The sequence below is a fragment of the Hevea brasiliensis genome, chromosome 9, assembly GCF_030052815.1.
Source record: "Hevea brasiliensis isolate MT/VB/25A 57/8 chromosome 9, ASM3005281v1, whole genome shotgun sequence".
Taxonomy (NCBI): domain Eukaryota; kingdom Viridiplantae; phylum Streptophyta; class Magnoliopsida; order Malpighiales; family Euphorbiaceae; genus Hevea; species Hevea brasiliensis.
The window spans coordinates 2,052,019-2,073,889 of record NC_079501.1 but is presented as its reverse complement, the minus strand read 5'-3'; the positions used below and the strand labels follow the sequence as shown (position 1 = coordinate 2,073,889).

At 37.1% G+C, this 21,871-nt stretch overlaps 3 protein-coding genes across 4 annotated transcripts in view; 2 read left to right on the top strand and 1 right to left on the bottom strand.

Moving 5' to 3' along the window:
• The window catches only part of LOC110637041 (zinc finger CCCH domain-containing protein 63-like), a 79,247-nt gene that overhangs the window by 20,462 nt on the left and 36,914 nt on the right, over window positions 1–21,871 (top strand). The gene's annotated exons all lie outside the window — the stretch shown is intronic.
• LOC110637063 (transcription factor TCP9) lies at window positions 887–3,111 on the top strand. Its single transcript, XM_021786995.2, has one exon. The coding sequence runs from the start codon at window positions 1,068–1,070 to the stop codon at window positions 2,160–2,162; it is 1,095 nt and encodes a 364-aa protein (XP_021642687.2). The 5' UTR covers window positions 887–1,067; the 3' UTR covers window positions 2,163–3,111.
• LOC110637033 (phospholipase D beta 2) lies at window positions 6,211–12,964 on the bottom strand. Its single transcript, XM_021786956.2, has 11 exons — window positions 12,767–12,964; window positions 10,929–12,645; window positions 10,354–10,470; window positions 9,349–9,543; window positions 8,884–9,135; window positions 8,705–8,773; window positions 8,431–8,578; window positions 7,824–7,972; window positions 7,355–7,531; window positions 6,934–7,131; window positions 6,211–6,702 (listed from the first exon to the last, which is right to left on the bottom strand). Exons 2-11 carry the CDS (start codon window positions 12,585–12,587, stop codon window positions 6,409–6,411), a joined length of 3,258 nt encoding a protein of 1,085 aa, XP_021642648.1. The 5' UTR covers window positions 12,588–12,645; window positions 12,767–12,964; the 3' UTR covers window positions 6,211–6,408.

Here is a 21,871-nt window from a genome sequence, read left to right as displayed (position 1 = left end):
TGAATCAAATTTAAAACGATGTTAAACTTAATATATGGATTTTTGAGTATGAGAAAAAGATAATTAATAGTATATTTGAACCGGGTTTGGAATCAATAATTTTAATTTAAAATTTGATTCAATTACGATTTGATTAAATTTAGCCATTGAATTTTTTTATATTTTTATTTTTTTAAAATTTGATCCGAAATCAAACTGATAGATTTCAATTCGATTTAAAATTTATTAGTCAACCTAATTTTAACCTATTTTAATTATAGTTCAGGATTAAATTATGTCAATTTTAGATTAATTTTGATTTTAAATTGATCATAAAATAGGTTTAAGTCGAGAATTATTTTCTTTCAAAATTTATGATTATGGATAATTTGAGATCAATTTTTGAACATCAAAAATTAAATTATTTCATCAAGTGATTTTACGGACATTCAAAATAAATAATTACGCAATGTTCTATAATAAAATTATTCCCTTTCTTTGTCACAATTTTCCTCAACAATTTGTTGGAAAATCCTGAAAAGAGGGGCGATGGTGGGCAAGGAAAATAGATTCCATATGGTATAAGGTACATGAACTCAACCTGACAATCACTTCAATCATCTTCGAATATAGGGAATAAATAAATTCATGCAATTTTAACAAATTTAGTGTTTTTTTTTTTTTTCAATTTCCTGAATCCAGGTTCTGAAAAAGAAAAATTAGGTAAATCAAAAGAATTTGTTATTTGGCTCATTGGTGGCATCACCACCATTGACCCTACCAACGGATAGGGATCATAATCGTGCGGTCTGGGACCCACCACGTGTCATAAGATAAACCGTAGATTTGATTTTCCGCTTCAAATATTAGGCTCTTTTCACTTGTATCACTATATAACTAGTTTTGTGCCTTGGCTTTTCGACGTGTAATTGCCCCAATTCAAACTGCCCTACTGTTTCTATTCCACGCTTAATTGCTTCCTTTCCTTCTGTGCTCTCTCTCTCTCTCTCTCTTCCCTTCGTTTCTTTCTGTGACGTGTGCCAAAACTTGTGACGCTTTTTTTCTGTTCTTCTCTTTCCTTTACAGAGATGGCAACAATAATCCAGAAACAAGAACTTGAAGAAGACGATGAGACTGGGAACGCTGATCTCAGAATCAGCGGCGCTGGAGATGCACACCCGGACAAGGTAGACCCCACAGCGAAGGAGGTTGCTCTAAAGGAAGAGCCTGACTCGGAGGATAGATCACCTGCGCCTCTTGGTGTTATGCCCGTCGCAGTCCATGTGCCGACGGCGATCAGGATGCCGTTGGCGGCTGCTCCGCCCAAAAGAGCTTCCACGAAAGACCGACACACCAAAGTGGAGGGTCGGGGCAGAAGAATCCGAATGCCTGCAACATGTGCTGCTAGGATCTTCCAGCTGACCAGGGAGCTGGGTCATAAATCCGATGGAGAGACCATTAGGTGGTTACTTGAGCATGCGGAGCCAGCAATTATAGCCACCACCGGAACCGGAACTGTTCCTGCTATTGCCATGTCAGTCAATGGGACCCTCAAAATCCCCACCACCTCTAGCACAAACTCAGAACCCAGCGACCCATCCATTAAAAAGAAGCGTAAAAGACCAGCTAATAGCGAGTACATTGACATAAGTGACGCCGCCGTTTCAGTCTCCGCGCCTCTTGCCCCTATAATAACACAACCACAAACACCACCACCACCACCACCACCACCACAACCCCCTCAACAAGCAGCAACCGCAGTAGTTCCTCAGGGTTTAGTTCCCATGTGGGCCATACCGTCTAACGCCGTGGTTCCTGGCGCGTTCTTCATGGTACCGCCCATGGCGGCATCCATTGCGGGACCTCCGAACCAGCCCCAAATATTCACGTTCCCTGCTGCGGCTACGCCTCTAATCAACATATCGGCGAGGCCGATATCGTCTTTCGTATCGTCCATGCAACAAGCTGCCAATATAGCAGTAGCTATGCCTGTCTCGAGTTCTACTGTTTCTGGTTCAAAGCCTGCGAAAGCTACGTCAGTTATGGCGCCAAGTTCAAGTTCTGCTCCCATTAGTAGTACTACTACAACAAGTACCACTACCACGCAAATGCTTAGAGACTTTTCCTTGGAGATTTACGATAAACAGGAGCTCCAGTTCATGACTCGATCTTCGAAACATTGAAAACACGAAAAAGTATTTTCGGTGGTTTTTTCTCCGTCTCTCGGCTCTTTTCGTTCACTGGTGACTTTTTTGGGGTACACTTTTTGGTCTATCCGCCATTAACGAGATCGTTTGAGCTCGAAAATTGCCTTGGCTGATGGGGGGATTGTTCTGGTGCGGTGGGGGGAGCACGTGCACTCGTGAGGATGGGCTCTAATTGTGCACGTGTAAAGTGGGGTCACTATTAGGCAATTGGCTGGGGTGTTGGGTCCACCATATGTGGTGGGTCAACACTCAGCCTAAAATGCAAAGGTAGACTCGGCTCCGTGGACCGTGCAGTGCAAAAAGAGTAGCATTTTTTTTTTTTTAAAGAGTGGGGCAGCCGCATGTGATGGGGCGCGGGCCCCAAAGGAAGTGGGCCTTATGGGACCGTTTGGACATCGTTTACGAGGCGGCCGCGTGGTGGTCCCCATTGGTTGGTTCGGTGGTCCGATCGAGAGCAGAGCAGTGGGGAAGTAATGCTTGAGGTAGAGAAGGAGAAGGGGACACGTATCCTGTGTTTATCTGTCGATGTGGGGCCGACCCTTTTGTATCTTGGAGGTAGGGTCCTTTTTTATGTGGGCCTTGATATGCAAAAGGAAAACGGGATGGTGATGAGGATGATGTTGGGCATTGGATGCTGCTGGCCTTTACTTGTCTTGGAATATTAGAGTTGGGTTACAACCAAATGTACATGTAGCCTGTAACATGTTAGCTTTCCTCTTTGACTCAGTTTTTAGTCAATTGAATTCCAACATCTCAGTCTTTGATGGTTTGTGAAGTCTAGTTTCATCAAATGGTGGGTCCTTGGTCCCACCACAACCACCCCCAGTTTCGCTCTTTATTATTATTATTATTATTATTATTATTTTATCTCGGGAATTATAAAATCATTTGAACTTTCATAAATTTAATAGTTGTTTTTTTATCATTTAATTTTAATTGAAATTCATAGGCCTTCAAAATAATTTCGATGTTATTAAATTAATATTTATTAAACTTGTGCACGGATATGATTTAATTGTAAAATATCAAAAGGAGTCAAATTACATTGTATATTAAATAAATTTATTTGATGAAGGTTTAACAGTTTATGGCCTATTAAAAAAAAAGGCAGAGTAGATGATAGATTGGCGACATCAATTAAAAAAAAATAAAAAATAAAAAAGACAGAGAGAATGCAGCGGATTAGTTACTTTACCGAGAGAGCCATCACGTTCTTTGCCTCCATTCACTCTTATATGCAAATTCTCTGCATCACTTGGTATGATCAGCGGACCCAGTGAATGAATGCCTTTTTTCTACCGTTGTGATTTTGCTATCAATGTTTGCAAAATTCATCTCTACATTACAAAAATAACATATTTAAATAATAAGTTTAAAATTAAATTTTCAAATATATACTAATTGGTTTTCACTTTTTCAAATCATCGTCTAAGTAGCGATGCTTTGTCCCATTCAATTCTTTCTCTTCATAAATGTCATTAGCTATCAAAGCTCAGCTACACGCTAATGATAGTTATCGTGCCTTTTCTTATGGTGAAAGACACAATTCTATCCCTTTCAGCATGTGGAGGCTATTTTCGTGAACCCTAGGACTTGCTCTGCAAGTAGCGGTGGATCATTTGGCATATTTCAATTACTTGGTGGAAGTTAGGTATGCCGTTTGCTTCACTCTTGTCATGATAATGGTTGAAGGTAATAGTGACTGCAAATTTCAAAAATAAATGATCGAGGAATGGTATTATTCTCTCTGCATAATTCTGTAAAAAAAGTTATAATTCTAATAAAATTAGGATCGTGTGTTCATCAGAAATCTACCGACTCTTCAAATATAAATACATATGTAAATTTATCTAATTTTAAACAAATATATAAGTGGAGAATCCAATGATATGATTATGATATAAGCGGAGGGTAGGAATTATTTTTGAATGTTGTCCTGTGTGTTACCATGTAGGGACGCAGTGTTGGAAAGCTTAAAATGTCCCATTTGCTGAAATCTGTCCGTGGACTAAAGTTCCGTGGCCCATTTTATGCAGCTCACTAGAAGGTGGGTCCGCACTACTTTTGCCAGCTAGACTTTGTAGAATCACTGCATTGGGTGGTCCACGTGTGCGGTCTTCGTTTCAGTTTAGCCGTGATATGAATGCGATGCTGCTTTCGGCCCCACTTACACCCTACGTGAGCAGACTTGGCCCGCGGGCCGCTCTGCTCTGATTTATCATCAGATATTTTGATTTTGATTTTAATTTAATTTGGCTAGCACACGCAGTATGCAAACTACTGGGTGTAGTTGTAGGGTCCCATTCGCCATTCCCACTCTCGCACCAAGCCACTATGGGAAAACAAGTGGGTTGGGCTACCCGAAGGACCGGGCATCGCCAGCGATTAATTGAGAGTGAGGCCCACCTTCGAAGGATGGAGATTGGGGCCCACGTTTTAGATCTTCAAATGAGGGTTGGGAAGGGAAATGGGAACGAGTAGGTAGGAGTAGGACCGCGTCCCGTGCACATCAAGACACACTTGTGATGACTGATGAGAGGGCGTTTGGCTTTACTACACACTTTTTTAACTTTTAATTTAAAATATATTTTTTAATTTATAAATTAATTTAAAAATAAATAAATTAAAAATAAAATAATATTAATAATTTTAAAAATTATTAAGATAATATAATACTTTATTTTGTCAAATAATAATTTTAAAATAAGTAAATAAATTATAATTAAAAATATTTTATTTATAATTTTTTATTTATTTTAATTTTTTTAAAATTTATAATTTAAATTAAATATTAATATATTTATAAATAAATTTTAATTAATTTATAAGTCAAATCAAATACTTATCTAATTCTTATAATTTTATTTTATTTTTTGTTAGAGGAGAGACGAAAACAATGAGTCTATGTATCACGGGATTAAAATGAAAAATTAAATTAAAATTAAAATTTATTGGAGTTAATAGATTCTAATTAAAAATTGGAAGATTGAATTGATTGTAAATAAAAATTTAAAAAAAAATTGAATTTATTGTATTGTAAATATTAAACTATTTTAATATTAAATTTTTTTAATTGAGTACTCTTAATTAGACACTACAATAAAAAAAAACATTTATTTATATAATATGTATATTTTTTTTTTATTTTCATTATTATAATGATTATTGATGGATGGGCGTAATTATATATGAATGATTGTTGGGTTTTTTCACATAATTGTGGAAATGCAATGGGCATGGTATGAGCTCAAAGGGTGAAGTTGGACCAACAATTATGCTAATCAACTAAATATGGTTAAAAATAAGCTATAATTTAATGATATTGAAATTATTTTTAAAATTTTAAAGCAATCGAAGTTAATTATATGAAAAAATTGTCAAAATAAGAAATCATAATTGACTTAGAATATCAAATCGGGACACTCTTGACCCTATCCGTGGATTGCAAATTTGCAATTATTATTTGTTTGCATTGATTTGCTTTTCTGCCAGTTGGTTTTAGAGAAGATTGGTTGAAGCTGCTTCTCTCAATGATATGGTTGGAGGAAGTTCACTTTCCCCAGCTATTCTTTAGATTATATCGTTTTGGTTAGTGATTCTGATTACAGTGAAGACATTAAATTCTAGTGGCGACCTTTTTTCAACAGAACAAGCTTATCTTCTGAGCATCGTATAAACGACTTAGTGGGTTTAACGTTTCAATTGGATTGGATCTTAAGATGGCGCCATGGCTGAGCTTGGTTTGAAATTATGAATTTTACTAAGAGGCTGTACAAAGGCTTAACTATCTGTTCTCGATTCTCTATTTGCAATTTTCTTCGAAATTATAGCCGTCATCGGGTAGTAAAATTGGGAAAGATAAGTGAAGTTTCCTCAAACCAACTGTTTCATATTCTGGATTTTATCATTATAAAGAATGGTGATCTGAAGACCTGAATGCCCCTGGGGTAGAAAAAGATGTCAATCATGAGAGTTTCTCTGATTCAAACGTTGGTTAACACTACATTCAGTACTAGCACAAAAATTGTAGGCAAAAAATCTATAATTCTTTATCTTCTTGTTGTATCTATACAAATTCACAAGATCAATCTCATTTTAGCAGGGCTCCTTTGAATACAGGTATGGTATGTAGAAGTTTTATAGCGAATTAACAACCTATATACTCAAGGGAAATGTTTGCTTTTAGGCATATCCCCATACTGTGCATTTGTAACAAGTCTATTCAGATGGTCAGATTCTCTTGAATGGCAAGAAATGAACCCACTATATTTCCACCCACATCAGGGAAAGTTTCACATCCAGGAATAGGCCTCACTTTTCCCTTCTTATCAACTTCAACTGGGTATTTTAGCAGGTGCCCTCTCATCTCTGTAACCTCGTCAGCTGTATATTGTCTCCAATTCATCTCCCCCAGTGTCCTAATTCTTCTAACACATTCAAGACTTGATGGCTTTGTGAAGCAGTCCTCAATAGCTCCAATATGTTCTGCCCATAGTGACATCCTATATCCATATATCTATGAAGTACATATTTGCAAAAAAACAGCAAATCAGTTGCATAATTGAAGAAAATAATCTTTCACAGAACAATGACAACTAGCATAAAGATCAAGATAAGTTGTATCCCAATTACCAACAATAATGCAAATATATATATATATATATATATATATATATATATATATATATATTAGGAACAGTTGAATCCTAGGAACTAAAAGGGAACAATATTGTTTAACCAAAGCTACCTGTCCATGTGGATTAGATTGTTTTCTTGCCCAGGTATGACGAGGCTGATATGCCCCCATTGCAATTTCAGTGTCTCTTGTGCCCTCCATTGAACGCTGGTTTATGTTTGCAGATCCCAATATTACATATTCATCATCCACTATCATCCCTTTTGAATGAACATAAATCATGAACCGCCGGCTGTTCTGACTGTTTGCCTGGAAATGTTACATTATACCAGTCATTCACAAGTATGCAGTGAGAACAGATCCACTCTTGAAAATCAAATCATCTATAAGATTGAAGCATCCAAGTGCGAAATTTTCATTATATAAATGGAATGCATAGAGGAACCTTCTTGCATTGGGATATTTATCCTGTTGGGTCTGCCAAAATCAAAGGTCCAAAGGAAAAAAATGTTGGTTTCAGGAATTAACATACCTGAGGAGTGTTTGCGGCAGTGGCACTTGAGATGCCTGAAGTGTCATGTGTGTCTGTCAACTCACGATTACCAAGACAGAAGAAGTTCAAATAATCCTGAGGTGAGAACGTATTCTCAAGTCCAACCTCCAACAAAGCCTTGTAAATTGTCTCATACATCATTTGCATAGTTTTATGCTGCAGCAGTTCATAAATTTCCCACATTAACAAAATGTTAATTTATCATCACCTGAGCTCATACAAACCACAAGTGCTCTAACATGGTCAATTACATATATTCCCCAATAAAGAGTCATATGCCTCAGCACTACATAATTAGTTCATTGTTCATCATCTTTCCTTAAGAGAAACACCTCTATTTGAACTCCTATAGATTCTTGCAGCAGCAGCAACAATAACAACAATGCCACAAGAAGTAGAACATGGTTTTAATTTTAATTTTAGTTTGCAGTTTAGCAGTAGCCCCCACCTGCCAAAATAGAATCCTTTGTGTAGCAGCACCAGTTGGAACACCCTCTGGCCACATTGGAATAACAATATACGCAGCAAATCTTTCATTTGCTCTGATTTTATCAGCAATCTTCAAAGCAATTTCCATTGGAATTAAATTATTAGCGCCTGCAAGATAGCATGATAATGGCTCAGCATTCACTACAGAACTTAACAATGGAGCAATAAAAACAGCTCTCTATACCAAAATTTGGTTCAGTTGTATTAACCAAGAAGAACATACTACAGCAGATGGAAGTTTATAAAGATCTTTGCCATCGTGTCAAAGTAACACACTAACACTGGTCAATTATAAAGATCAAAACATCATGTCAAAGTAACTAAGTCATAAAATGTTCGACATTTATGGCCCTATGACACAGGAAGAATCCAACTATAAAAGAAATTAAGCAAGCAGCGAATACCACTACGTATATGCACTAGTGAAACTGAGTAAAATCTTATCCTTTCAAAAACCACAAAACTAATATTTTTCCATATTGAATTGGAATGTCAGAAGATGAGATGCCACCTACAAAGCCGTGAATCTTCAAATAATTCCAAAATCAAAGAATGAATTTCCTCACCTAAATCATTATATGAACTCCAGTTGTATGAGGATCCAATGAAATATTGATTCTCTATATAAATAAAGTGCTGGGCAGCACGAATGGCCTTCACATAGGCTGTATGTATGCTCATGTCAATGAGGACATTCTTCCCACAGACCAGGTTCTGCAACAATGAACATACAATCAACTTCCACAGGCAGCTATTTTTTACCACAAAATAACAGACACTTACAAAGATGAACAGAAACAAGAAAATCAATTACCATTATCAAAGATTATCTGATCTCACCTTGCTTGTGGCTTCTTTGGGATCCTTTGGGAAGCCTCTAACAGAACTGGAATCTATTGAACGAAAAATCTGCATTTTTCAAAAGAGGCATCTATTATGGAAAAACAAACTTCAAAACTAAGAACAAAACCAACAGCATCCCACCTCAGCCTTGACTGGTCAAGGTTTAGATAAATTACCTGAACATGCCAAGCTTCAGGATCATTCTCACCAACAGAAGGAGCATCAAAAACTCCTACAATATCTGGAATTCTTTCAATCCTGAGCAGAGAATCATCATATGACATTTTTAGTTTTTTTATCCCATGGGGTTTTGCAGCCTTGAACCAGCGCTCCTCAAAGTTGGCTAGAACGTCATATGCTGCTGGACCATCAATTCTACAGTGCAAATCATGCCATGGTTCTCTTGGACAACCAGAAACGTTATTACCCTAATTGGGTAATAAAATTACGTAATTAGAAAAGAAAAAACTTATTTCATTTTTTTTAAAGCAACTACCATTAACACACTACCAATATGATTCCTGAAGTTCTTGTCACATTTTCTTCTCTTGTGTATAACATGTAAATGATACTTTACCACTGAACAATACACTTAATCACAATTGTGCATCCACTGAGATAAATAGAGTTTAAGAACTTACCGTGAAAGTAGGGTTGTGATAGTCATCCTTATGCACAGTTTGCAGTGTCCTAAATAAAGGATGATGTGGAGTATCATATCGTCCATCACATAAATCAAGTCCACCAACAAAAGCTATGATTTTTCTTCTGTTATTGCCAGCATCAGCATCTACAATTACATTCTTCTGATGGTGCGTATATATAGTTCCGACTTCCTGGTATTTAAAGAGTAAGAGGAAATTTAGCAAGAAATTTCTAGTTTCTGCATCAAATTCTAATAAAATAAAACATAATATGGAAAGCTTGCTTAGATGAAAGGAAAAAGGAGCTTCTCAGTATTTCTGATTGATCAAGTGCTTGCTGTTTCACTTTCTTGTACCAAAATAAATTTCATAGGATGTGAGAAAAAAAATACCATTGCTAATTTTATAGATATGAATACAATAGCGAACAGCAAGAAGTAGAGAGAAACTGATTTGCCAACCAGCATTGCCAAGAAAGTTATCATGAACTATAGCATAAACTATTTCCTAGAAAATAAATAAGAAAACAATAGTTCACATATAAAAATTGGTAATGATCATATATGCTTAGTGATCCCATATCATGTAGAGAGTTTCGGGTAAGGTTTAGTAGAGTTATCAAAATAATAATGGATCAGATATTGACATAAAAGAAAAAAGAGAGTAATATCTTTGTTTCAGAATTTAGAATGTGATAAAGGCAGTAGGAATTTTAGAGATCAAAAATCAACTAATGGTGCTGAATTAATCGTAGTGAGACGGTTGAATTAGCAGAAGCCAACAGGAAACTGAATACAATAAACCCCAATATTGCATTCATAAAAAAAAATGTGAAGCTGACCTGTATGCTGTTTTAGCACCTAATTCAGTTTGAAGGACGATGCAAAATAAGGGCTTTCATTATGCAAATTTTTTTGACAGGCTCACCATAAGAAGAAGAATATTTTTCTGCTTTGAGCATTAACATAGATTAAATTTCAGTTTTGTTAAGGAATAACTAACCCTTTGCTTGACCCAGCTATGTCTTTTTCCAGCAATGCGAGGACAAAGAAGCACTTGCACTGATGAGTGTTTGAAAAAACGGCGGGTTTCCTCATCATGGGTCGCCATAATTCCATCCTGCAGTATTTAATTTGAAAAAAGTTTTAGCAGAAAAATTATTTACTTTCAATTTAAAATCAGAATGCCAAATAATATATAGAGTAATTTAAGAAAAAATCAGAAGTCATGGATTAATTGAAGATACAATGGCCATGGAGCTCTTCCCAGCAGCCCACATAAAGCACTTAAAAATGCATAGAGCATAAAGCATACAAAAAATACATCAAATGCACAGTAGTCAACACATTTAACAAAGATAATAACAATAATACGCAGCAACAACTCCCTTAGTTTTCTTGAAATCCAGAAATCAAAATTATAGCCTTGTGTTCATCGTGTAGAAATGAAATTATGCAGGCTAATAATATATTAAATAGATTGTGAAGATGACAAGTGCAACCCAATAATACATCCAAGCACAGATAGCTGAATACAACACCAGCACGGTTACACAATTATATACAGAAAAGACTTACAGTTTTATATCCTAAGATACACCTTGAAGTAGGGTCATCCCAAACAAGAAGCAGCACTCTTACTCCTTCCTGGGACTTGGACCTCAGCAGATCCCCCAATGTGGCATCTGATGGATGACCAGCATCTCGAATCAGTCTAACTTTGTGCCATACTGACCACCCTACAATATAAATTAAGCGCCTGGCATGGCGTATTGCATCAAAGATATCATGCCAACACTTTCTATGCACATAAGACAACCTGTCATCAAGTTTCAAACTTGGAAGACACCCATCTGGAACATGGGCATCTTGGTAAAGAGTCACTGTTCCACCTTTCCTAAGAGGAAAATACGTGCCTGGCACACCTTGATAGTCAGGACCTGCCCCCACGCCTGGATGGTAAATGCTCAGTTTCTCCATTGGGGTATATTGAATTGAAATTTTCAATACAGCTCCAGGTTTACATGGTTTACCACTGCTATTCAAAACAGGGTAAACTCCCTCAACTCTAGCCCCTGAATATATTCGTTCAACTGGAATGGCAACAATTCCTATTAACTGTGAACCCACAACATCACTGTCTTTAACCAAAAATTGCACTTCAGCAGCATAATGTGCAACAGGAACATAAAAATGTTGCATCCAAACAGGATCTTCACTGTTGCTAATCACAAAAGTTCTCCCAATTACAGCACCAGCTACTGAAATTGAAACATATGGATCGCTGGTAATCTTGCGGCTCATTTTTCCTTCTACCTTGGTTCCTATATTTCCTGGTAATTTATTAAGCATATCACCTAGTGTCTTATGAAACATGTCCATGTTTGGAAGGTTCTTCGCAGCATAAACCCATATATCCAAATTTCCATGTAAAAGCAAAACCCGCAGAGATGCTTTACCATTCTGCCAAGGCACAATCTGCGTACCCTGGCTATGCTGTGAATCGTTAGAGGAACTTGAATGGGCATAAACAGATGTAGAATATTGACCAGAAGAATCAGCCTGGCCCAAATAAGCCCCCTCGTAATTACTTGAAAAGGAGTCATTAGGATAACCATAAAAGTCTTGTTTATATCCATGCCCCAAACTCAAACTATGAAGGCTAATAGAGGAATCAGGCACTGGTGGCACTGAAGGCGCTGGCGGGGAAGCAGGGGCAGAAGGGCGATTATTATCATTCAAATGCATGTTACTCAACAGATCATCCAAAGGTGGGTATGCAGAAGAGTGAGAATTGGCGGAATCACTATAAGTATCATGATTTATCGATGACCCAGTTCCCAAAGGAGGGCAAATATCATGTCTTTGATGAGAGGAAAGGGAAGCTCCTTGTGGGGTGCTATCATGGCCCGGTTGATGCTGATAAGGATACTGCGATAAACTGTAATCGAAACTGCCATGATGTGAAAGGGATGGTGAAGGAGAACCATGTGGAATTGGAGATGAAGGGTAAGGATACGAATAGGGAGGTGGTGGTGATGCGTACGCAGGTGGTGGTGATGCGTAAGCGTGTGGTGGATACGTATAATGAGCATAAGGGTATGGATAGGAAGCAGAGGGGTGGTATGAATCTGAATTGGGAGGAGGTGGATAGCCATGATTTGGAGGAGGATGACGATAAGGGTATGGACAGGGGTTATTGTACGGGTAAGAAGATGAAGACCCATAATTCTCCATTAAAAATCTTGTGTTTGCTTACATTGCAAATCAAATGAAGGATTGTTCACAACCAAATCTATACAGAAAGATATCAAAAGACTGATTCTTTTTTTTCTTCTTCTTAATAGGTTTCAAGAAAGAAAAAAGTGCAGAGAAAGGAGAAAATATCAATCTTTAATAAAAGAGAAAAGAATTACCTTGTTAAATGAATTGGGTGATGAAACAAAGAGAAATTGCAGGTCTAGGAACCTTCAAAGAAGAAGACGAAGAAGAAGACAGAAGGGAACTTTGTTCCATTCAGTTTCCGGTCAAGTACAAATCTTATACAGTTGTCGAATGTGTGACCAGATCTACTTTTCTAGGTTAAAAAGCTGTGTTTTGCTTGTTTTTTTGCTTTTTCCTTGTTATATAACTCAGAAAATTAATATTATATTACATGATATTTTCTATACTATTACTTTATTTTATTATACTTTATGTTTTATTTGTATTTTTAATAAATATAATATAAATTTTATTTAACAGCAAATAAATTATACGTTCTCTCTTTACTCAAAGTCCTCTCCCCTCTCTCTAAAACTAAACCCAGAGGCTTGGCGTGTTGGCCGTCCAACATTTTCCTCTCCCTCTTTCTTTTTTTATTTTTTAGCTTTTTTTTTTTTTTTTTTGTGTGCGTTAGTTTGTTGCAGTCTCCAAATTTGGAGTTTCAGTGCCCTCATAGGATGGGGCTTTTGATGGGTTTTTGTGGCCATTTTGCTTTCCCATCAGTTGATCTGTAGCCAACCTGCAAGAAGTCTATTTCCATGAGTCTCCATGCTGGCGGGTATCTTAAAGGAGGCGGTGGTTATTGAATCCTTTAGGCTACGTGTGATTGAGAGAGTCTGAGCTCTACTTAGTCTTTTCTCGGGTTCTTAGTAATTACTTGGATCTTTTCTCAATAAATTTATAGTTGCTTGTTCAACCTAACTTGCCATTTCCATGGGGAAATTGATTTTTTTTGGAAAAGTTGTGCTTAGTTTTGAATTGAAAGTTTAGATTCTACATGTAATGTGAATGAGCTTCCCTTTTAGGATGTAAACTTTCTAATAGCTACCAACGACTCCGAGTGGTGGAAGTGGATTGCCATGTTATGTGATGTTGGGTCTTTAGGATTCAAGTCTCCCACCCGTTGGATAAATTTCAGTGATTGTACTTGTAATAATCTGATTTATATATATATATATATATATATATATATATATATATATATATATATATATATATAAAATATTCTTAATTAGATTATTAATTTATTATTATTATATTCATAATGATAAATTAGTATTTTCATAATAGTAATATTTTTATTATGAATATTATTTTATGAGTATTATTATTACTGTTATTATTAAAGTTTTAATTAATTTAAATATAATGAAAAAATTTTAATTTTATTTGAATATACCTAAAAAGTTTAAAGACTGAAAAAGTAATTAAAAATAAAAAAATAGCAACTTTTTCTCTCTCCCTCCCCTCTCTCTTTCTTTTTCTCTTTTCCCCGTCACCTCCCTTCTCCCTCCCTTCTTCTTATGGCCAGTGAGCCTTCAGCCATCGAAGACGGCGGGTGAGGAGCCCCACCACCCAAGCGATGCCGGCGAGCTATCTGTCTGCTAGAGCAGCACTAGCAGCAGTGCAAATGGTGGGACTTTCTCCTCCAAAGCATGCGCAAGAGAGGGAAATTCTAGGTGCAATTTTGGCTTCATTCGAAGTCTGACCGGGACTTTTTTGTGGCATTAGAAAGCTTATGAAATAAGCTTTCTTTTGGGACTAATTTCAGTTCGTTTGGTGGCCGGATGAGTGAGAACAAGAAGAGAGAAGTTTCAGCTTTTAGTGACTTTCCGGCCAAATCCCAGCCAATCGGTGGTCAGTTTGGATGATCGAACGAGGCGATTGTGATCTACACTCCTTAAGCTTCATTTTAACACTAATTACGCCTTGATTGGAGATCAGACGGAGAAGATGCTCATCGAACGGCCTAAAATAAATCAGCCAATATTGGGCGATCGAAGCAAATTTTTTATGAATCATTAGCGGATCCATCACCAACAGCTCATGGGCATCCCGGATATGCACTAGGATCGATGATAGATCATCAGTGCCCAGGACCAAGTTTTCGGCCTGATCCGGAAGCCCAACGGCCCGTTTCAGAATATAGTTAATATTACAGTCGATTCCAGCATTTTTAGACATTCTGAACGCGTTCTAGGTAGCATAATTTATAAAGGTAGTTCCTAACTCAAGTTGTGTAGTTTATGTCTTGATTTAGTTAGCTGGTTGAATCTCTAAAATATTCCCGGCTTAGTAAAGTAATTTTAATTAATACAAGGACGATGTGGAGGTCCTTTAGGAATATTTTTATAATTTTTGAAGTGCTGAAAATAGTTATTTGGACTGTAGAGGAGTTAGGGACTCGAGCTAAAGTTTAAAAGTTTAGACCTAGATTAGATTTCTTATAGGCCCTAGATGGGCATTATAATTACTGTTGTAGGCCTAAGGCCATGTGTGCTGCCGTTGTTGAGTTTTTCTTGCAGGAGGTTAAGTCCAGTTATAGAAGAGGCACTGTCGAAATTTTAGCAAGACCTTAGGAATTATTTTTGATTCTTTAATTAAATTAATTGGTTAATTCTGCCAGTAAATTAATAGAGGTCAGTGTATCTGTATAGGTGATTGGTGCCGGTTAGCGTTTCTTCTCTCCAGTAGGACCAGTTGCAATTGGATTGACCAGTCTGTGAATTTGATAGTGATTTTATTTGTAATTTTAATATTATTAAATTATATTCAAGGCATGCTCATGAATTCACTTATATATATGTATATAATTAATTAAATGCTAGGCACGCTTCTTTGTTGTATATGTTATTGAATTTGTTTGTGGATGTCGTCTTAAGATAAATTAGATTTGTATGTGTGTGTGTGTTGGTGTAAGTATGGTGTGGATATGGATATGGGTAGGACGGGTAGTCACGGTTGGAGCTTGACTCGTTGGGACCCGATCCTTATATATGGATAAGTCAGGGTAAGCACGGCTTTGAGTTGATCTCGTTGCCTCCGCACTTGAATTTTGAAGCAAAAGTCTGACTTGAGTTGATCTCGCTGGCAGGTATTGGATTAAGAGAGCTATATAGGGGATCAACTCCTATATATGTATTAATGTGACACATTGAGTGCGTGAATAGTTTCAAATTATCTTCTCGTATGAATATTAAATGAATTATTGCTATATGTGATGGATGTGCATTTTATGGTAGGATTGCACTAGTTTTAGATAGTTATAGAAATTGCATTTATAATCAATATTTAAACTTTCTGAGTCAAATACTCATTCCTATTTAAATATTTTTCCCATGTTACAGGAGGAGCGAGTTTTTTTTTTTTAGTCTAACCTGCAATTTCTTCCGCAGGTTATGGTGCTTCTTAGTTTAATAGCTTTATTATTTGTTAAATTGCTAGAACTCCACTATGACATTGGTTTGTGAGTATATTGTATTAATTAATGATATTAAATGGTTTGTATAAATTGTATATCAAGGTTGAGCTAGACTCCCTTAGTAGTGAATATCTGATAGTTATTGGGTTGGGTTAGTATAAATAAATTTAAAATATTTTATTTTCATTTTGTTCGCATGTTGGGCCTTGATTTTGGTCCTGGTTAAAAGTTTGAAAACGGTGAGACTTACTATGGGCCTCAGGGGCTTTATGCTGATCCAGCCCATAAAATTGGGTTGTGACAGTCCTGAACTTATGCATTTGTAATAGTCCCTTAACTTAAAAATGTAACATAAAACCCTTTAAATCTTTAATTTTTGTACAGTAAATTCCATTTACCTTTAATCACTGGTTTCTCTAGTTGAATGTTGACGTGTATGATCTTATGTGGCTTTTCTCTCTCCTCTTTCCTGCCACATGTACAAAAATGATTCTCTCTCATCTCTTCTCACTTACCAAACAAAATCTAGCATCTTCCCTTATCTTACCAAACAACGAAAAATGAGTCTCTCCTACTTTCCACACTGAAAATTCAATCCCTTCTCAAATCGAACAATCAATCTATCCACTACTCTCCTCGACATTGATTGGGACTTTCTGCTCTCTAAAAACAATGACATCGATTGGGACTTGAGAGTTTATTGAAACATCAATTGGGGAAGCGACAACATCGATTGGAGATGGGAGTCCATTGTATCGTCATTTGGGACTTCATTACGACAGGAACGTGGATTGAAGCCTTCCATTGCTTCCTTTTTTTATTTTGTAGCCGATAATTTGAGACTTTCTCACAACTGTTGATTTTGAATCAATTAGGACTCAATGTTTGGGTTTGGAGTACAAAAGAAAAACTACAAGGAAGGAGAGAAATAGTGAAAAGTGAAGGTTTGAAATCTTGTGCTTCAGAAGATAGTGACAAATTTGAGTTGAAGGAAGGGGACCACAGACGAGTGTTGAGTGAAGAGACATAATGGCCCACAGCCATGGTTCAGGTGAGACATAAAAATCAAATTTTTATTGTTTTCCTTTTCTTTAATACTATTATAGGATGTTAGTAATACAAAAAAGACGGGGTTTTCTTAGGGTTTGGTGAAATTATAGATAAATTTTTACACAAGTTTGAGAAGATTCTACTAAAATAATTGCTGCCATGTAATTGCTATCTTGAATGCCATGTTGAGCTGTAATTGTTGCCCATGCCTACTATTCATATGTGAAAATGCTGCTGGAACATAGAAGTTGCATTTTGTTAGTGGCCTTTAAAAGTAAAGTTGGTGTTATTGCTTTTCTTAAAGATCGAAATCCACTATTATTTATTTTATATTACTTTTTAGATTCCTCTCTAAGAATATGGTACTAGTCAATAAAGTATTATTTTAGCTATATTTTTATTGCTTAGGTTCAGGTCACTTATTTATTGTTACTGTTACCACTAATAATGCTTATTACTTATGTTTATTGTAATACCCCAAAATTTTATTATTTATGAGTATTTTTGGTATTTTAATTTTATTTAAATTTTAGGAATTTTTTTGAGATTTTTCGGATTTTAAAAATCGGGTTCGATTTTCCGAAAATATAAACTTTGATGATTTTTAAAAATTAATTTAAAGACCACGTGGCAAAACTAAAAATATATTTGGAGTCTACGTATTTTTCTGAGTTTTATGGAATTTTTTCGGAATTTTTGGACCTCGTTTTCGGTCCCGAGGCAGAGTAAAAATTTAAAATTTTGTATTCTGAATCGAACCGGCCGAATCGAACCGGACCGGATTGGACCGATCGAATCGGACCGACCCTTTTCCTTCTTCCCTTTTTCTTCCCCGCGCGCGTCGTCCCTCTCCCTTCTCTCTCTCGTTTCTCTCTACTCCACCACGGCCACGGCCGTCGCCAGCCAGCAGATGCCGCGCGCCTCACCCAACACGCCGCCCGAACGTGGAAAATGCTGTAACGCCTCACTGCGTCGCTCCAGCTTCCTCGGCCAAATCCGGCCGATCCGGCCACCGATTGGACCGGGTCTTGTGTCCAAAATCATCTACTCGGCGAGAGCTTTCCATAGACACCAAGAACGCCGAAATCCATCGAGCGGTTTGTCGGATTTTTGCTCGGGAAGATTTTAGCCCATTTCGACTTTTGGACTAGATTTCTCGAAAACCGTGAATCCCACGAGAAAACCGAGGCCACCAGCACGCTCCATTCGTCGAGAGCTTCGCAACGACATAAATTTCGAATTTTTCCGACACCGTTTTTCGGTGGGTCCCACGGAACTTCGCAGTGTTTTTCCGAGCATTTAATGAGCTTAGAAAATTCTGAAAAATTTATGTACTAACTCCCGTGTTATGGGCTTCGTGTAGGTATCATCGATTCGCGGAAATTCGACAGTTGACCGGGTCTGCAAATTTCGGGCCAGACAGACCCGTTACCGGAAAAGTCTCCGGATTGGACCGAGGTTTTGGCTAGCCCCCCATTGTCAGACGTCCCGAGCGTTCTCAAGTCGGAATCGCAAAGGTAAACCCGAACCTTATTTTTTCGTAATTTTCTAGTGCTTAAATAGGATTAAAAATCCATAAAATATTCGTGGTAGCTTAGAAAATTACGATTCTTTTTGCAATAGCTTAGTAATATTGCTAAGGACCGCGGGGCAAAGTTTTATAATTTTTAGAGCTTGTTTGGGCAGTTTTTGCAAAAATGATCAATAATAAGGACTAAATTGAAATTTTGCGTATTGTGATGGATGACTGATTTGATGGGCCCAGGAGGGGCTGTGTGATATGATTGAACTGTGGATATATGGATTGTGAGTATAGAAGTGTGTTTTGAACCCTTTTGCAGGTTGGGTAGGTCCTAGGTATAGGGGAGACTCTGCCGGATTTTCGGCACGACTTAGGACGTAATTGGTCTTTTCTTTGTTTGTATTGAGTCAGATTGTATTAAATAAATGTAATATGATTGTCAGGTGAGCCGGGACAGCCTTCTTCCTCCGCCCAGCCGCCACAGTGATTGTCGTCAAGTCTGTGAGTAGAATATTAATTTTAATTGTAATTTCGATATTATTATATGTTCAGCATGCCCATGCATCACTTATATGCATATATTTATGTAGTTAAACTCTAGGCACGATTTATGATGCATTGATAAATGTTAAAGTGCCATGTGTGTTGTTGTGGTAATTTGGAGCAGTGTGCGTGCGTTGGCGTGCGTATGATGTGGTGTGGACTATGGATAGGACGGGTAGACACGGCTTGAGTTCTTCGCTGGGACCCGGTCCTTCGGGGTAGACACGGCTTGAGTTCTTCGCTGGGACCCCGATTTGGTATTTAAGTGGAAGTCCGAGCTGAGTTCTTCGCTGGCACCAGGTTGGATTTAAGAGAGCTGTATAGGGGATCAGCTCCCATATATTATGACTGATGTTACAGGGTGCGTGAGTGCTCCAAATTACCTTTTGATGTTATGATGTGAAAATGATGTGGATGTTGCATTTCACTCTACAGGGTGCATTAGATTTAGATAGTTATAGAGATTATGGTTAAAATTGATATTTTACTCTCTGAGTCGAACGCTCACTCCTGTTCAACATTTTTTCAGGCTACAGGAGGATTTTATTTGGTTAACCTGCTTTTCTCCCTCGCAGGTCATTTATTAATGTTTGTATAAACTTGTTAAATCTTAGAATTTTCGCATGTGTTAGAAATGTTTATCTGATTTGGGTCTGTAAACTAAATTATTATTTTGGGACCTGTAAACTTAATATGCTATGCATGTTTGATGGATTGGATGAGGGAGCTGAGCTCCCATTTATTATTATGTTGATGAGTATGTGGAGGGTGAGCTGAGCTCCCCAATTGACTATATATTGTGTTTACCGGTCGGGTGAGTCGAAAACTCCCCGTTGGTAAGTCCATTTTATGGCCGGACTCTGTCCGTTTGTTTTCTTGAAATTGGGTCCAAATGGGCCTTAGAGTTGGGTAAATGAATAGTTAAGGCTTACTACGGGCCTCGGGGGCTTTAGGCTGGCCCAGGTCCTAGTGCCGGTCCGGCCCATAGGTTGGGTCGTGACATTTATTTTATTTATATATAACATATTAGGCGTATTGAAGTCTTATTCTACACCTAACCTATCAATTTTATAATTTTAATAATTTTTACTTAAATAATGCAATAAATTTATAATTTTGTTGTAATGTTTTGTATTGTACATGTATTGTATGTAGGTACATATGATGGGAAATGGTTTAGTATTGCCTTGCATCACAGTGGTACATTGGGTAAGTGGGGCTATTATGATGGAATGGTTTGGAATGTGCATGACTTGCAAACTAAAACAATGTCATTAATTCCGATAGCTAAGATGTGTCTTAGTTTGAAATTGAAGGGGAATGTGAGATATTTTTGGAGACAGCTTGACAAGGAATATCATGAGGGTTTAAAACCCTTAAAATATGACATATATGCATTGCAAATGTGTAGGGAAGCTGAGGTAGTAGGGATGGTTGATGTGTATGTGCATCATCTCACTTTTGATAAAATTAAAAAAATTATCACTCTACTAGATGAGGTAGTTGGACATCATGCTACACTTGAATTGATTGGAGATGAGCAACCTATTTCAAAAAGAGGGGATGAAAGGGAAAAAAAAAGGGTAAAGCACATCAAGCTAGAAAAAGGTCAGGGAAGTACAAGAAATGTTAGGCAATTGAGTGGAATACTAGTGATGGGGTAGTAATTTAGTTAATGAGCCTAATTTTGATGTTGGACAGGGTGAAAATGAGTAAAATCTTGGTGATGGCTTAGTTAACGAGCCTCATTTTAATGTTGGGCATGATGAAAATGAGCAACCTATTTTGGTATATATGATAGATTAGGTTCATTAAATGTTAAGACAAGGAATCAAAATTACTGTGACTATGATTTTGATTCTTATGTTGAGGAAAATCTTGGTGAAAGTGATGTTGGATATTCTAATGATGTTGGGTTTAATGTTGGGGTTTCATATAATTTGGGGAGGGAAAACGAGGATGTTGACAATGTTGTTAATGATAATGGAGGGTTAGAGCAGGAGGAAACTATAGGAGTTCATAATGATGGAGGATTGGGGCAAGAAGAAACTGTAGAAATAGATAGGGCTAAAAAAGGAGGGTTAAAGTAGGCAAGAACTCAAGAAGCTGATTTGGTTGGTGAAGAATATAACATGGAGGCAGGTGATGAAGATGTCCAAACTATCTTGCAAGAGATTAGAAAAGGCCCTTTGGGGGTAGACCAAGGGGCAATGGAAAGAGGGTTCATAGTCAGGGTACAAATGGTGATGTGAATGTGCAAGTAAGTAATAAGGAATCAGATTATGCACCTTCTGATGATTTATGGGCAGATTCAGATTCTGACAAGGATGATAGGGTTAGGTACCTAAATTTTAATGCTAATCGGGATATGCAAGATCCTACTTTCGAAGTTGGAATGCTTTTTAAAAATAAGGATGAATTTAAGGAAGCTTGTAGAAGTTATGGCATTAAGCAAAGGTTTCAAATTCACTTGTGCTTGCAAAAATGTTACAAATCATGTGGATGAAGGATCTATGCTAGCAAAAAGAATCCTAAAGACACAAATGATCCTACTATGCAGATTAAGAGTGCCAACTTCACACATTCCTATGTAAAAGACTTCAATAACTTTCATGTCACTTCCAAATGGTTAGATCAAACTTATTTGGAGACTTTCGGGATAGATGCAAATTGGAGCTTGGCAGGGTTGGTACAGAGGGTGAGAGAAGATTAGAGTTTAAG